At 57.2% G+C, this 16452-nt stretch overlaps 1 protein-coding gene across 1 annotated transcript; it reads right to left on the bottom strand.

Annotated features, from left to right (window-relative positions):
- Positions 1-83: 83 nt before the first annotated feature.
- Positions 84-16071, bottom strand: LOC131818685 (cadherin-1-like). The gene is made up of 15 exons (XM_059153318.1): positions 15947-16071; positions 15332-15503; positions 13752-13853; positions 13507-13614; positions 13245-13400; positions 12258-12402; positions 10251-10426; positions 9228-9356; positions 7573-7755; positions 5925-6169; positions 5600-5736; positions 4662-4777; positions 2121-2260; positions 779-914; positions 84-359 (listed from the first exon to the last, which is right to left on the bottom strand). The coding sequence occupies exons 1-15, from the start codon at positions 16069-16071 to the stop codon at positions 270-272; spliced, it is 2160 nt and encodes a 719-aa protein (XP_059009301.1). The 3' UTR covers positions 84-269.
- Positions 16072-16452: the final 381 nt, after the last annotated feature.

Genomic DNA, 16452 nt, shown 5'->3' with positions numbered 1-16452 from the left:
CCCTTCCTTGCTGTCTGTCCGTCTGTGCTTACCCTCCACCTCCCCACCTCAGGGCCCGGGCAGGACTCACAGAGCCCAGGAGCTGCCGTGGCCTTAGCCATGCTGGTGCTGACTTTATTGAGCCTGAGACTCAGCTGCTACTGGAGAGGGCGGGTCAGATTCCCCTCAGGGAGGGGAACTGCTGCCTTCTCTTGGGGTCCCTCAGGGAGCTGTCAGGGTGGCATCGATGCTCACAGGCCAGCAGCTGGCCAGAGGCGATGGCTTGGCTGCTAGCTCCCCCGATACGTGGTGTAGGACCATGGGCTCAGCAGCAGGGGCACGTGGAATCTGTGGGTCTCGTTGGTGATGTTGAAAACCACCTGAGAAGCAGAGAAGGCACCAGAAGAGAGTGAGGGGCCTGTATGCAGCACACTGGCAGCCCGGATCTTGGGCTGGAGCCCCAGGAGCCAGCTGGAGCTCATGGAGAGTGGAAACCTGGCCAGGGCTGCGATGGGGCTGAATCCTCTCCAGGGAGAGCCATTGGCTTGAGGAACCCAAAGGATCTACGGTGAACACCGTCAGCTGAGTGCCTTTGTCCTCAGGGGCTGAGTCACTTATGGCCCTGCGCCCCACAGCCTTCCCCGGGGACAGGGCAGGGACGGGGGTGTTGTGGTCAAGGCCCTGGACACCTTTCTTCTGGGAGCTCAAAGCAGGTGAGCTCACTGTCCCCGCCCTGGGAGAGGTGGGAGGGGTGGGAGCAGCCCCCCCCCCCCCCGCAGAAAGCCGGGGGTCAGCTCACCTCCACATATGGGTAGAAGCTCTCCTGGCCCCTCTCCTTCCAGTAGCCCTCGGTGTCAAAGGACAGCTTGTAGGTGCCTGCTTTCATCGGGCCTGGCGGCAGGAGCCCCGGGCAGCGGCCGTCCGAGTCGGTGTAGCTGGGGAGGATGGAGGGAGGCATTGGGGAGGAGTCGCCCCTGCCTGGCTCTCTGGGGTGTGCATGGCCAGTGGCCTCGGACACCCCCGGAGCAGCACACAGTCCGGGGCCTGGGGCTCTGGAGCAGCTCAGGGACACTGCACTGTCTTTTTAGACAGAGCTCCAATACAGAGAAGCAGAAAAGTAAAAAACCAAACCAAACCTATTTTATAAGCAACAATCCCTTTATATTGGCATGTATTTTTTTTCTGGAATTTCTCTACACATAACTATGCTTATTTGTAAACTTGCAAAAATACCCTAAAATGGATTGTATTTTACATATTGTTTGATAACTTGTACTTTTCATTTAATACAGTGTGTATGGCTTTTCTGGACCAGTAACTACAGCCAGACCCCAGCCGCACGGTGGCCTGTTTGTACTGCACAGAGTGTCCAGTGGGGGGCTCTGAGGGCCCGTTGCTCTGCTTACTGATTTGTGCCCCCCCCATCACCTCTGGAGAGCTCTGGCACCGTTCCCACCAGCTGTGATTTCAAGTTTCTGTCCTGTACCACAGTTTGTTGGGGGTTGGGAATGGGTCTCTCTGACTCTCCAGGGGACTCCAAGGATTCTTTAAGGACCTGAGCGGGCCTCTCAGATGGGACCTGGACGCCCAGTGTTGGTGAAGGGCAGGGGATGGGCTGCATGCCCTCAGGCTCTGACCCTCTGGGGCCACCCACTCCCACCAGCAGTGGGAGCCTGCCTCCTACCAGAGGCTCACAGGGGCAGTCCCAGCGTGACCAGGCCGGGCCTGGGCTGGGCCCGCCCCCGCAGAACCTGAGCCTGGGGCTGTCGCCCAGGGCTGCCAGGCGAGGCATGGGATGCGGTGTTTACTTGCCTCTTGCTGCCTCAGTTTCCCCATCTATAAAAGGGGTAGTTATAGGGCCTGTCCTGGGGCAGGAGTGAGAATAAGAAGAGAAGTAAAGAGCCCAGCGTGTGGCCTGGCTCAAGGTTATCTGTTAACCACGGTGACAAGGAGGCCCTTGGGTTACACCTTGGGCCTGAGCCAGGCCTGCCCTCAGGGAGAGGCGCTGGGTGTGTGAGGCCGAGGGGACCATAGCCCAGTGGTCAGCAACACCATCTGACCTCAGTGCCCACACTCACTGGCTGGCTGCGTTCTTCTTGTCCCCTGGCTGGACTCAGGTCCTGCCCAGACCTCAAGCCTACCTTTTCCTCAGGTCGGTCCAGTGCTGGCCCTGGTCCTCAAGCCTGGACAGACAGAGGCAGAGGCCCTGGGCCGGAAGCCCTGAGGTGGTGTCCAGTACGTGTGTGGTCAGTGGGCTGATGCTCGGCTCCATACCTCTGCCCTGTGCCACAAGAGAGGGACAGGAGTAGGCACGTAGGGTCCAGCCTTGTGTCCACAGTGGCCTGGAGACAGCAGGCCTAGAGTCCAGCCGGCTGCTGGACCCTGGAGGTGGGGTGGGGGGCGGTGCCCAGGAGCGCTGAGTCAGCCGCGGAAGAAAACTGATAAACAAGGCGGGCCAGCCCCTCACCGCCCCACACTCCTACCGGGGCCCCTCCCCTCCACCCAGGCAATGAAGGGCGTCTCCGCACAGAGGGCCTCCTTCCAGTGGGTCCCAGCAGTGGGTGGCCGGCCCCGGGGTGCTCGTTCTCCCGGGGGCCAGCTCTCTCTGTCCGCCCCCCAGCTCCAGGGCCACCCGGGACCTTAGCCCCCGGCCGCTGCTGACGAGCCAGGAGCCCCGCGTCCGGGCCTGCCCCCTACCTCCCCGTACCTCTGAGGAGCCCAGGTGTCGCAGGAGCGCCCGCAGTCTCGGAGCGGCCCGCATCCGTCCCCCCACCCCGAACGGGAGCTGGTCCCGGGGCGCAGACACCTCCCCGCGCCCGCCCTTGGCCGGCGCCTGGCCCCTCCCAGGGCCGAAGAGCCACGTGTCCGACCAGACCCGGGTTGGGGGGCGCGTCCCTCTGGCGGGGAGGGCGGCTCCACCTCGGGGTCCTCCTGCGGTGTCTCAAGGGCTTCGCTGCAGGATGGGGGTGAGGGCGACAGGGGCGCGCACACCTGCGGGGGCCGCGGAGGCTCTTCCCAGGGCCGGAAGTGGAGTTGAGGGCACCTGTGGGGGGTGGGGCTTGGGGCGGGGCTGGGCGGTCCGTGGGGGGCGGGGTCGGTCGGGGCCGCGGGCGCAGGGCCCGGAGGTCGCCTGCGCGCGGGAGTCCGACTGCCCACCGCGACTCCCAGAGCTCCGTTTTGTGTTTTGTTTGCTCCTCCCCTTCCCCGGGGCAGTTAGGGTTTCCACGGAAGCCCCGCCGAGGGCCGGGTGGGCTTTGCCGGTCTGGCTGCCCCGAGAGACCAGGCCGTGGTGCCTCGGTGACCTCTCCTCCCCTGCTGAGATGCGGGTCCGCGCTCGCCCCCAGCCCAGGGAGGCTCTGCGCGCCGCCGGGTTCGGGCCTGGACGACGGCGTCGGGAGGACAGGGGCTGCCGAGCACCCAGAGTACACGTGGGACCTTTTAGGTAAGGTAAGTGGTGAAGGGCAGCTGTTCCGCCTAATATCTGGGAAGGTCTTGGTCGGCCGGTTATGCTGCTCCGGGGTTGGGAGCTGTTTTCTTCCTGTCCAAGTGCATTTTCTGACTCCTGGGTAGTGAGCAGGGACCACGTGGAGGTCACGCCACAGACCCCTCCAAGGCAGGGAAGGGGACCCTCGCAGCAAAGGTGGAAGTGTGCAGGCCTCGCCTACTCTGGAGGTGATTAAGAAACACCTATTTGAGATTTACAGGCATGTGATGTGTGTGGGTGGGATTACCTTTATAGGAGAGAACCGGGAACAGACGCTCACCCCTGTGTTTGCAAACACCCACGGGTACAGGAGACCAGAAAACCAGACTGTCTGCCCTGGGGACAATTAAGTCAATGAGCCCTTGTCAAGGACCAGCATGTCCTGCAGTCCATGAAAAAGACTGAGGCCCATCTGTGTGTAAAGCGAACAGTGTCCTGGGGTGGTGAGGAGGCGGAGACGAATGTGGCGGCCTGGGTGTCCGCAGTGTGTCCCTGTGTGTGCGCAGCTTCTACTACATTACAAAGATTTGCTCCCTTATTCCTCACGACGGCTTCATGACATCACTGGTATTATCCCCATTTTATAGAGGGGGCACAGGGAAGCTCTGTGTTAGGGTATTTTCTAGAATGATGCACAGAAGACTACACTAGTGGCCACCTCTGGGATGAGCACTTGTGGACAGGCTTAGTTCTTGCCCCTGTAACTCCCTTTCTAGAGACATGACAGTCTCTTGCCCAGGAGAGAACTCAGCGGTTGGGAGAGAGGGTGGGAGAGGGAATTGTCACAGTTTCTTCCAGGGCCTCTCTTGGGCCTACCTCCCAATCCTGTACCCACGCAGACAGAAGGGCAGTGTTTCGGGTCCCTGCCCCTTTCACAGGAGACTTGCGACCGTCAGCCCTCTCTGAGGACCAGGAAGATCGCCAGGACCTTGCAGACTCTGGACACTTCTCTAATGAGATGACAAGGTTTCTTTTGGCAGCTATAGGCAAATTAGAATAAAGAGGAGCTTCTTCAAGACCCTTACCTACCAGAAGGTTATCACAAGAAGTATTTAAATAGCCCATCTTTGGAGTCAAAACGAAGTTACAGTAAAATATGAAAACATTTAAAAATGATAAAAACATTTGCAGTGTGAGTGTTAACACATCGAGTCAGTGCCCCATGTTTCAGTGGAAGGTCTTGGTGCCCTGTACTCACAGCTGGGAGCTCTGGTCCTCTTTGGCAGGTGGACAGGCAGTGCGAGTCTGCTGTTGGGCTGTCTGGGTCCGAGAAAGTGAGGAGAAGCGTCCCGGTGCCCGTGGCAGGAGGTTGCCCTATGGACGGAGCGAGACGGAAGAGGTCAGACACCACAGATGCGCGAGCTGCCGTGTTTCCTCCAGCTTAGATGCTGTCTCATGAGGTCAGTGTCCCTCTGGTGTCCCTCCCCATGGGCCTCTCACTGGCTCACTGAGCCGCCCGGGAGAGAGTCCACTTATCTTACATTTACCTCTAATCTAACCACAAACACAGCTTCTCCACCGAACCCCAAGTCCTCCCCGGGTCCTCAGGTCCTCTGGGTCTGGCACCGTCTGCCAGGAGCTGGTGGTCCCAGGTAAGGTCATCTGAGCACGGTGTTCTGAGAGTGCGTATGTGAGTGTGACAATGCGTGTGAGTGTGTATGACTGAGTGTGTGTGTATGTGTGAGCCTGTGTGCTCTGTGTGAATGGGAGCATCGTCTGTGGGCATGGAAATGGACATCTGTCCGAGGGGCGAGCATGTGAGCACCACATGTGTGTACTTTGTCCTCTAGGGTGTCTGGGGGCAGACTTGCTCCTCTCCTTCCCGTGCTGATGGTGCTGTGGCCCCCGGTGCCCTTCACTGTGATGGAGCGACCAGGCTGGACCCCTGGAGTGATTTCGCTCTGAGGCGCAGACAGCCTTGCTCAAATCCTTTCTCGCCCCCTGAGATGCTGGTTGGATCATTTCATGTCCTCAAGTCTGTGTTTTCATGGGTGAAACAGGTGAGACAATATGGTGGGTCCTCCTGAGTTTCTGGTGGACATGAGTTGACACGACGTACACACAGCTTAGCCCCAACGTGGAGCTTAGCACGGATCAGAGTGTTGTTGTGGTGGAGGGAAACCTTCAGGCCCTTACCATCGTCCACAGCTATGACAATGGCCAAAAATGTGTGGTTCTCCATGTCATCGTTGTGCAGACTGGCTCGAGTGGAAATGACACCTGTTTCTGAGTTGATGTCCAGCCAATGGCTTGGGCTGTCCCACATCTGGTACCTGAAATGCATAAACCCCCATTCCTAGAGGGCTGGGGCCATGTGTCCCTCAACCACCCTTCTGATCAGGTGCTGAGAAATTTAAGTCTTCCTCTGGCTCATTCTCCAGAGATGTGGCTGGATTTCAGCCCTGGTGCCTTGAGCAGCCCTGAGCGAGGGCAGCAGGCCATGTTGCACCCCTCGTCCTACCTGATTCTCTGACCCTGGAGGCTATCTGGGTCCCGGGCCCTGTATGATGTGATTTCCTGGCCCACAACCACATCCTTGGGCACTTCCACCATCTTTATCGGGGGCACAAAGACAGGGGCCTCGTTCATGTCCAGCACGTCCACAGTGACAGTTGCTGTGGCTGTGGGGAGAGATGGTGCCCAGGGCACGGTGTTTGCCGCTGTCACATAGAGGATGTATCGCTGCGTGGCCTCAAAATCCAAGCCCTGAGGAACACAGCAGAGGGGGGTCAGGTTCTGGGGACTTGGCTGGCCTGCAAGAGAGCACAGGCCCTGGCCTGTGCCCCTGGCCTGTCCCGAGGGCAGGTCACCGCCTAGGACAGGAGTGGCCGTGGTCAAGAGCCCTCCACGCTGAGCCGGCTCACAGGGACTTCACACTTAGCAGAGCCATGGCGAGGCAGACTCTGGTTGAGATCTCAGCTCTGCCATTGGCAGCGCAGCCCAAGCAGGTGACCTTGCTTCTCCATGCCTCAGTTTACCGGCCATCAAACGTCTGTGATTGCAGCAACTTCCCTGCTGGAGCTGGTGTAAAAATTGAGCGTGAGGACATAAATGGCCTGCAGCACTTACTGAGACCTTGTGGTTGCTGTTTTTTATCCTCAGACTTGCGAGGGGCTAGTGGGCCCTGAGCAGAATTCTCCGAGAGCATCCCCAGATGGCTGGGCCAGGGGTCAGCTGGAACTGGGCCCATCTGATGGAGGCCCTGGCCCCAGCCAGGCATGTGGTGACTCCCAGGGGTGCTCTCACTCCCCGGCACCAGGTAAGTTGCAGATGGGTATGTAAATGTCCTGGGATGTGCCCATGGTGGAATTCTTGAATTTTAGTCTTTCTGTCCCCCAGGCCAGTCTAAATGCTGCCTTTGGCCTTTTCCGTGTTTATTCTAAGTGTCCCAGGATTCTGGGGCCAAAAAAGCCCATTTGGAACAAATAGCAGCCAAGTGCCTATGCTCCCCACCCCCAGCCTCCTGGGAAAAACCCCTCAGCCCAGCAGAGGTTCCTAAGGTCCTCAAGGTTCCCCTTCCCCCATGACTTCCTCCCTGCCAGCCGCCTTCTCGTTTCTCTCTCTCTGATCGTTCATCTTAGGTCTGCAGATGGTTCCAGGCCCCCCACCCACTCTGAAGGGACCTGGCTTCCTGCCTCCAGGAGTCAGCCAGCAGCTTCCAGGCCCAGCGAAGGCAGACGTGCGTCTCAGATGAGACGATGCCAGGGCATTGCTCAGAAGGAGCCGGGGGCCTGAGCCCTTTGCTTGTGAGACCCCTGTTCTCTCCCCATTTCCCGTCTCATCCGTGCCTCCTCAGCACCCCCAGGGTCCCTCCCACTTTGGGGGGAACCCAAGTGAAGACACATGTCCCAGGTAAGCTCTATGGAATCATCCCCGGTTGGTATTTTTCTGGGAGAAAATAGTCACTTAGGCAGCACTTTCTGAGGTTGGTCCGGGGCGATGGTGCAGCCAGGGGGACACAAGGACCAGCAAGACCACAGAGGACCCCTGGCGCAGCAGGAAGCCCTCCCTGGGCAGCTGCTCTCCGGGGTGAAGAGCGTAGTGTGTGCTCCAGGCCTGTCCCAGAACTACGGGGTCACGGCAACCCCCTCCTTGGAACTCACACCCACCTTGGCTGTTTTCAAAAGGCCATCATTGGTCTTGGGGTCCGTGGTGACAGTGAAGAGGCCGGCTCTGTCATTCAGGATGGAGAACACCACCTTCCATGCGGGGGAGCCTGGGGTGTCTGCGTCCTTCACTTTTAGCCTCACTATCCCGGCGCCCACCTTGTTCTCAAACACCTCGCCCACGTACTGCAAGGGAAAGATAGATGCCCTCGTCCCTGGTGTCCCGTGTGGGGACTCGGGAAACCCACAGCCTGGGCCGGCCTTGCTGAGTCCACGGTTCTCCAGCAGGAGGGGCCACAGTGGAGGAACCCCTCTTCAGGCGGCATCTGTTGGCTAGAGCCAAGTGCCAGCAAAGGCCCCGCGTCGGGCTCCAGACGTAGGCAACGGGGCTCTGACAGCTGGGTGTCTGTCTTCACCCTGGAGTCAAGGGGCCGGAAAGCTGACTCTACAATGCCCAGGCTCCGGCAGCTCGGGTCCCAGGTGGGCATCAGCTGAGGGGCATGGGTGCCCGGGGCCAACGGCAGCCACCCCGGACTCTGTTCCCAGGGGCAGCCACAGTCGTGGGGCCTAGCAGGAAGTGGAGCCTAGAGCGGCTCCTCCCGCCTGTCCCCTGCCTCTCCCTGTCAGGTTCCTTCCGACTCTGTCTCCAGAAGGAGCAAGTGTCTCTACAGTTACGTCTGGCCTGTGTGACTGCCAGGGGAGCGCCCACTGAGACAGCTGCCAGGCTCCAGCGAGCCTCTGACCCCAGTCCCTCGGGAGCAAGGCCGGCTTCACTGGTCACGACTGTTCAGGTGATGGCAGAATTCCTACAGCCGCTTCTCGTTTCAGCTACAGGGGAGGCAGCCACATGACTCCACCTGGCACAGGACAGGGCTACAGGTGGCTGATAAGGAAATGTCCCGTGGAGGAAGGTGAGTGTGCAGATAAGCCCAGGGAGACCGAGTCTGGCTGCAGAGGGAGAACTGAGGACAGGCAGAAAGTGGGACAGAGAGACAAGGTGGCCTGACTCCTAACAGTTTCCAGACCCTGCTTCCCACCCCTCGTATGGCTCAGCTGCACCCCCAAACCCTCCTGTTTCTTTCTTTCTTTCTTTTTTTTAAGATTTTATTTATTTATTTGACAGAGATCACAAGTAGGCAGAGAGGCAGGCAGAGAGAGGAGGAAGCAGGCTCCCCGCTGAGCAGAGAGCCCCATGCGGGGCTCGATCTGAGGACCCTGAGATCATGACTTGAGCCGAAGGCAGAGGCCTTAATCCACTGAGCCACCCAGGCGCCCACCCCTCCTGTTTCTTTAAGACAAATCCCCTCTATCCTTGACTCATCTAAACGTGCTGTACCCCCTTTTCCTGAAGAATCCTTGAGTCGATTCCTGCCCTCTGGGCCTAGGGGCTCTGCATTCTTACCCCATGAGATCCAGGGGGCTCCCAGCCAGAGACAGGGCCCCTTCCCCGGCTGCAGGGCAGTCCCATGCCGCCTGCGTCATGGACTCCGCCTTCCAGGTCGCTGCCGGCCGAGCGGGCTGCCCTTGGCCCAGGAGAGTGTGACCCGAAGATGGGGAGGGTTCTAAGCTGCCGCCAGGCTACGGTCTGAATCCTGACACTGCTGCTCACACAGTGACACACAGGTCACGAGGTATCCGCTGGCTCTGCCAGAACTCACCTGAGTGGGGCTGAAGATGGGAGGGCTGGGGTTGCTCTGGGTGACTGTGATCACGGCTGTTGTTGTGGAGTGTAGGCCCTCACCTTGGAGGTCGGCAGCCTGGACCGTCAGGGTGTACGCAGGCACGCTCTGTGGACAGGCACACGGCAGTCAGTCCTGGGGTTCTCAAGGCAGGTTTGGATCCACCCGGTGGCACCTTGGGAGTCAATACGGGACAGCAGAGGCAGCGAATCTGGAGGGCCCTCCCTTCTAGGAAGTGACCGGCTTCCAGGTCACTCGAGAGAGACCAAAGTCCCTGCCCTCTCCTTGGCTCCCCATGCACAGAAGCTCACTGTGCGCGAGTCAGACCATTCCCTTCCAAAGCCGACCCAGGAGGAAGGTTTCCAGGACTGGGATCTGTCAATATAATCCCCAGCACTAGGCATTTATGGGGCTAGTGCTTATGGGGGCATGATGCCAGTACATTTTTATTTTCACCAGAGAATGTGGTCTAGGTTTGTGGAAAACAGTCATTTCGTTTCACTGGTTCCAGCAGGTGTCTTGTCGATCACATCTGTAATTTGCCCCAGTGACTACGCCAGGGCCCAAAGCCAGCCTGCCTGCACCAGCCCATGGACACCTCTTCTTCTTTCTTTTCTTTTCCTCTTTTTAAAAGATTTTATTTATTTATTTGACAGAGAGCGAGCACAAGCAGGGGAAGTGGCAGAGAGAGAGGGAGAAGCAGGTTTCCTGCTGAGCAGGGAGCCCGATGCGGGACTCGATCCCAGGACCCCTGGATCATGACCTGAGCTGAAGGCAGATGCTTCACCACGGAGCCCCCCAGGTGCCCCTGATAAATGCCTCTTCTGATTGGTTGGCTCATGTTCTAATTGGCCAGCCCTCAGTTCCGACTGGTTGGGAACGTGTTCTGGCTGGTGCGCTGGTGTTGGTTCTGACGGGCTGCTGCCCATGGCTTAGTGACTGGGGCTCCTGTACATGTAACTGCTGCCCCAGAGGCCCCCAAGGCCCCCGAGGCCGCCTGACCTGTTGGTCCAGCCCAGTAGTGAGCAGAGAGATGACTCCCGTGTCCCGGTTGATGGCGAACATGTTGGAGTGAGGCAGGGAGGGGTCCTGGCTGAGGATGGTGTAGGCAATGTCTGCATTGTGTGTGTTCTCATGGTCGTCCGCGTCCGTTGCTGTGATCTGCATCACGGATGTTCCTGTGAGGACAGAGAGGAGGCGAGTGGGTAACCTCAGCAGGTAACTGTGTTGTATTGGCCGTTGTATCGGCGATACAAGTTCATATAGAAACCCAAAATTAAATGTGTTCCTTTTTTAGTCTCTTCACTAAACAGGTGATAAAACTCCTTATCAAGGGATATAAGTTCTAGTTCAAATAATTCACCAAATTATTATAATAAATTCCAGGTGGTTTGTTTACTTTTTCCATAAGTCCTTAGGGCATCTTTAAAAATTGTTGTATTTATTATTTTTGTTTTTAAACATTTATTTATTTATTTATTTTCATAATGTCTACACCCAATGTAGGGCTCGACCTCATAACCCCGAGGCCCGAGGTTGACAGCTGCTTTGTTCCATGGGCTGAGGAGGCACTCCTGGGCGTCTTTTGAACAATTTTTAAATTTCATTTAAGCTTTTATTTAAATTCCAGTTGGTTAACATATGGCGTAATATTAGTTTCAAGTTTACGAGGTAGTGATTCCTCACTGCCACCCTCACCTGATGCTCATCAGGACACACGCCCGTCTTCCTCCCCATCACTGGGTTCCCCAGCCCCCAGCCTCCCTCCCCTCCGGTGACCCTCTGGCTGTTCTCTTGAGTGAAGAGTCTGTTTCCTGGTTTGCCTCTCTTTCGGGCGTCTTCTGACATGGCTGTCATCGTGGGACCCTTGTCCCCCAGGTGCTGCCATTCTGTCCAGTGCTTGAGGGGAGGAGGAGGGGCTGTTTCGTCTCATCTTTGCAGCTCTTCTCTTGCCTCCCTGTCCTCCCTCCTCCCCAGTCATGGTCAGGGAGTCCCTCCTGTCTGGACACTGGCCTCACGGCCGGAGCTGGAGCCAAGCACACGAGCCAGATGGAGAGAAGCGTCAGGGGTGGACAAAGGTGTGTCCCCGTTGCCCGAGTGTGGTCTACTGTGGTCCCCTGAAACACATGTGTACCTCACGTGGGTGACTGGGGGCAGCTGGTGCTGGCGGGGGAGCTGGGGTTTGTTGGAGGGCAAGGCAGCACCAAGATAGAAAAGAAAGGGGGAAAGAGGAACACGCTTTAGTGGCAGCGCCTGGTGGGCTGGGGGGGAGAAGAAAGCATCGATCACAATGTCCTTTCACGTGAAATCCCTGTGACTCTTGGTTTCGTTTATCTATAGTCCCAGAGACTGAGGACGTCAACATTCCCACAATGTCAGGTTGAAAGCCGTGGGCACAGGGGCTGTCGGCATCGCCTACAGTCATGTCTGGAGGTCTGACTCTTCAGTGGGCAGTAAGAGCCAGCTGGAGCCAGAGTGTCCCCTGGATCAAGTCAGGTTCTTGTTTGCAAGACCACGGGTTGGGAAATATGTGGGACAGTCCTCAGGGGGAAGTGGAAACTGACCCAGAAAGGGATGTAGAGGGAACTGTGAGGTGAGAACGGCCACACGGTGAGGGGGGCTCTGTCCGGGCAGCAGCTAGAGAGATGCAGAACCAACAAAGGCAGACAGGACATAGAGACGGAAGTGAGGTGACCGCTGGGAGTCTCTTGGACTTCTGGGCCCCTCCTCTTAGGATGCTCTCCGCCTGTAGCCCTCCCCAGGTCCAGCTCTCTTGAGGAAGCCTGAGAGCATCTCTGTTGTGCGAACATTACCCCCCCAAAAAAAGTCTGGGCGGTCCTTGATCCGCCCGTTCTAATCTCCAAGTGGGGTCCTTCCTGCACGGGACCCCAGGGTGCGGGTCGCTGGGAAGGTGCCCTGGTCTTTTGGTACTTCGATTTCCCAGGTTCTTTACATTTTTCCTGTTATTATTGCCATGTGTCACCAAACCCCTGCATTGTTCCAATTAACCTGGGTAGGCTCCTTCCATCACGGACCCCTCAAAGACCGCCTGGGTGAATTCCGGCCTGTTGTCGTTCTGGTCTCTCACTGTGATCACAGTCTCCATCGGGTCCTCCACAGCATTCCCAGTTGAAGACACAGCGTGAAGGAACAGCTGGAAAGCAAGAGGTGCAGCAGAGGCACGTGGGAGCCGCCCTGGCCAGTGGGCACCTGTCCCGCAGAAGGCCCATTGCAGGGACAGCCCCCTTTCTACCTTCGTCTTGCATTTCAGTGCACGAGTCTGGGAAAGCAGCTCGCTCTGCAGCCCCGGGGATGCCCCGGAAGGCTGCGTCTGTGTCTCCTCGGGATTTTCTCCTGGCGATGCTCAGGACCCAGTGCCAGCATCCCACCCGCCCTCGCCCTTTCCCACTGAAGGTGCCTCAGCGGGGCCTCCCCTGCAGCTAGGTGGGGCCACGAGGACTCAGCATTTGACTTCTGCGGCCTGTGCCCACCCTCCCTTCCCGGCGCATAAGGGGGCCTGCCTGGGAACTCACTCAGACCCCCAAAGAGGGCAGTGTCCTTTAGAGGAGAGCACCCTGCGCCTTTGTTTGGGCCTCGGTTTCCCTCCGAGGGGTGTGGTGGAGAGTCTTCTGGACCGAACACCCCAGAGAGCTGTGCTTAAAGGGTGCTCAGCTAACAGGTGCTGAGAACTCACCCAGAACTAGATACCGTTCAGAGGGCTTCACGCATGCGAACCCAACAGCACAGGGAGGCTGAGGGGGTCACGACCACACCCAGGCTACAGCAGAACTCATTCTTCACTTTAAGTCCCTGATTCCTTCCCCTGCTCTGCCCGCCTCCCCACTCTTCACGCTCCTGCACCTGGAATGTAACAGGGGCTCAAATATGGTCTCAGGCGTAACTTCAGAAGTCCACGGGCTGTCTGAAACACCAGAGAATGAGAGGGCTGCCTTGCCGCCAGCTCCCCACCCCTGAGGCCATGTAGAAGACACTCACAACATAGTGGGATTCCTGCTCTCTGTCCAGGGGCCCCGTGACCTTGAGCCACCCTGTTTCTCTGTCCATGATGAACATGCCACATGGAGGCTCGTCCGCGCCCCTGCCCGTGATGCTATAGAAAACCTGGATTTCCTTGTTCTTGTTCGACTTGACCTGAAGACAACACAGAAGCAGAAGGGCCAAGAAGGACCCCAGACCAGTGCCAACCCCTCTCCATAGGGAACCCCAGAACAAAACCAGAGCTTTCCCTTTGCAGTACCTGAGCCACCGTTTTGGGGTACGGGCCTCTGTCATTCTCTGGGATGGAGATGGGAGGGACAACCCAGTCTCTCTTTTGCCTCGGACAACCCAGTCTCTCTTTTGCCTCCTGGGACCAAAGTGGGCATGAGGGAACGTCAGCACCTTCATGTGGTGTCCAGAGTGGGTACCCTAGAAGGACAGGAGGTGAGGGACCCTAGAATGCTTGGACGCAATGAAGCTGGCCCTTGTAAGCACCACACTGACCTGCTGGAGGGTCTTGTTGGCGTGCAGACCTTCCACCACCAACCCCAGCTTCTGAGGTATCTTGGGAGTCCCCTTACTGGAAGGTATCCCATGGGCAAAGAGCTGCCAAACCAATGGAAAGTAGGTTAAGAGCACAGGGGACAGACAGGCTTTAGGACAATGCCTGTGGTACGGCCCAGATGTCAGCACTGTCCTGTTCTTCTCTGCCCCCAGAAAACAAAGGCCTCCACCTCTAGCATGGCCTCCAGGGTTTCCCATCACCTTCCTCTCTGTGGGGGAGGCCGAGAGGGAGTGCTCTGTCACATCATGGGAAGGGTGAGGTTCTCCCTAAATCCTAGAGGCCAGAGAACTTTCTTGAGCCCTGAATGCAGTGTGTGTTTTAATCTATACCAAAGCCAGGCCCCAAAACTGGTCTACAAACACTTTCTGGAAATTTTTTGTGTCCAGCAGCAGGGGGTTGGTTCAACCACAGCCCAGTCCTGCTCATGATGTAACAGTGAAGACTGCAAGGAAGGTGCTCAAGACACTTGGTCAAGGGAAAGAGGCCCGTGAGAGAGGAAGGGGCTCGGCTGCTTTCCAGGGAAAATGTGCAGCGCCGAAGTGTGCATGGTTATGTGCAATGGATGAAGGCTTTAGTGGGCTGTATTAATGGATGTTCCCCCAGACTAATAGAGTTTTTATACTGGGTGCTTTTTATTTTCTGGATTTTTTTAAGTGTTAGAAACTTAACAACTGGATATTATCAGAAAAACACCCCAGGAGAGTTGCCGTTAAGTATGAGAGATTGCGAAGTAAAGTATTAAAGTGCGTGTACCAGAATCGTACAGGCTTTTTCTCTGGGTTTGGAGATTAACAGCCTCTTACATTAAAAAAAAATTGGGGTGCCTGGGTGGCTCAGTGGGTTAAGCCTCTGCCTTCGGTTCAGATTATGATCTCAGCGTCCTGGGATTGAGCCCCGCATCGCTTTCTGCTCAGCAGGGAGCCTGCTTCCCTCTCTCTCTCTCTGCCTGCCTCTCTGCCTACTTGTCATCTCTCTGTCAAATAAATAAAATCTTTAAAAAAATATTTTTAAAAACCCTGCCTTTAGTACTTTTAGTACTTTTTACTTTTAGTACTTCCAAACTCTGAGCAGTTTGAACTACTTTTTTTGTACGTGGGCTGCACACCCATTATAGAGTGCGGTGCCAGGCATGAACTGCCAACCCTGAGATCAAGACCTGAGCTGAGATCAAGAGTCGGATGCTTAACTGAGCTGCCAGGTGCTCCAGGCAGTCTGGTCTTTGAAGACAGCCCCTGAGGGGGACACTCCTTCCTCAGGGTAGTTCTCTACCTTGGTTCAGAGGCTGGTTCCGATTCTGGCAGGGCTCACAGGACCGGGGCCAGACCTGCGGCCGGACAAGGCAGAGTCCCGGGAGCAAAGACACATTTATTCCATTTCAAACCAGTTGGCCATCATGTGCTGCTCAGGCCCTGGTTCAGCTTGTCCCCACCCCTGTCGTTGAGGGTGTTCTCACCATCCTGGTGAGTGACGCCCTCACCTGCCCATCTCTGGTCCCTGAGTAAGCCAGCAGCATCCTTACCTGGGTGGCAGACAAGCAGAGCAGAAAGCAGGTGGTGCTGGCCATAGCTGTGGTGGAGCGGTGTGTGGTGGAGGCCACTGCCACACTGCCCTGTAGTCTCAGCTGCTGACGTCCTGTGGGCCAAGGACTATCGACCTGCCTGTCCTTGGCAATCACAGTGTCATGGGAGGGGCTGGGAAGCCGGCAGGTGCAGAGGCCAGCCCGTTGTCACAGGAGGAGGACCTTGGCCTCAGCTAAGGGCTTCTTGGCTGTCCACCAGGGCACGGAGACTCGGACTCCCGCCAGTGTCAGCCCTTCCTCTGAGTCTTCTCTTCACAATGAGGAGGATGGCTGCTAAGCCGATGATGCTTGGGCGGGGGGTCTCAAGGTCTAGCGTCCGCACACGAGGTGACCTGAGGTCGTGTGAGGTCGTGAGGGCAAGGCTGAAGTCACTGTTGGCATCGTTCACTGCCATTTTCTCAGCACAGCTCGGCCCTGTTCTCTGAAGGGGGAACTGTTCCAGGTGTGGCTGACAGGACGTGGGGTTGGGAGCCCTTCTTGGAGGCTGGTGGCCACCCTGGAAGTGGGGTTTGTGGCTGAAGGGGAGGAGGAAGGAACAGACAGGCTTCTCCTCACCTTGAACTGCTCAGCCTCCCAGGGGGGAATTCTACGTCCGTTCCGGGGGAAATGGAGGCAGGAATCGCCTGGCACTGGGTGGGTTCTCCTCTCACTAGGTTCCAGGGCAGTTTCTCCGCTGGCATTACTGCGAACTCTGCCCCCTTGGCAAGGGCTCATGCAAAAGTCCCAGAACATGGAGGGTTGGGGGGTTTCTGAGCATATGCTGTGTTGGGAAGGGAATCTTCCCCTTTCCACTTCCCCCGCAGGGAATGAAAGACCCCAATATGCACCTTCTTTACAAAAGCATACAGGACTAGAGGAAATAGTAATGAATATTTATTGTCGAAATCCAAACAGTTTATGTAGAGATTCTTGCAAAGCCCAGCACGGGGAGAGGGACAGAAGAAGGGTCCCTGTTCCAGGTCTGGGGTTTGGTGCCCCCCACGTGGCCCGCACTCCTTTTGGTATCTCCTGGGAGGGTTGAGGTTTGGAATTCAGCATCCACGAAGCCATTCTAGCAGGAG

Source organism: Mustela lutreola, chromosome 16 (genome assembly GCF_030435805.1).
Source record: "Mustela lutreola isolate mMusLut2 chromosome 16, mMusLut2.pri, whole genome shotgun sequence".
NCBI lineage: Eukaryota > Metazoa > Chordata > Mammalia > Carnivora > Mustelidae > Mustela > Mustela lutreola.
Note: the sequence above shows the minus strand (reverse complement) of the source record. Positions and strands in the feature narration are given on the sequence as shown.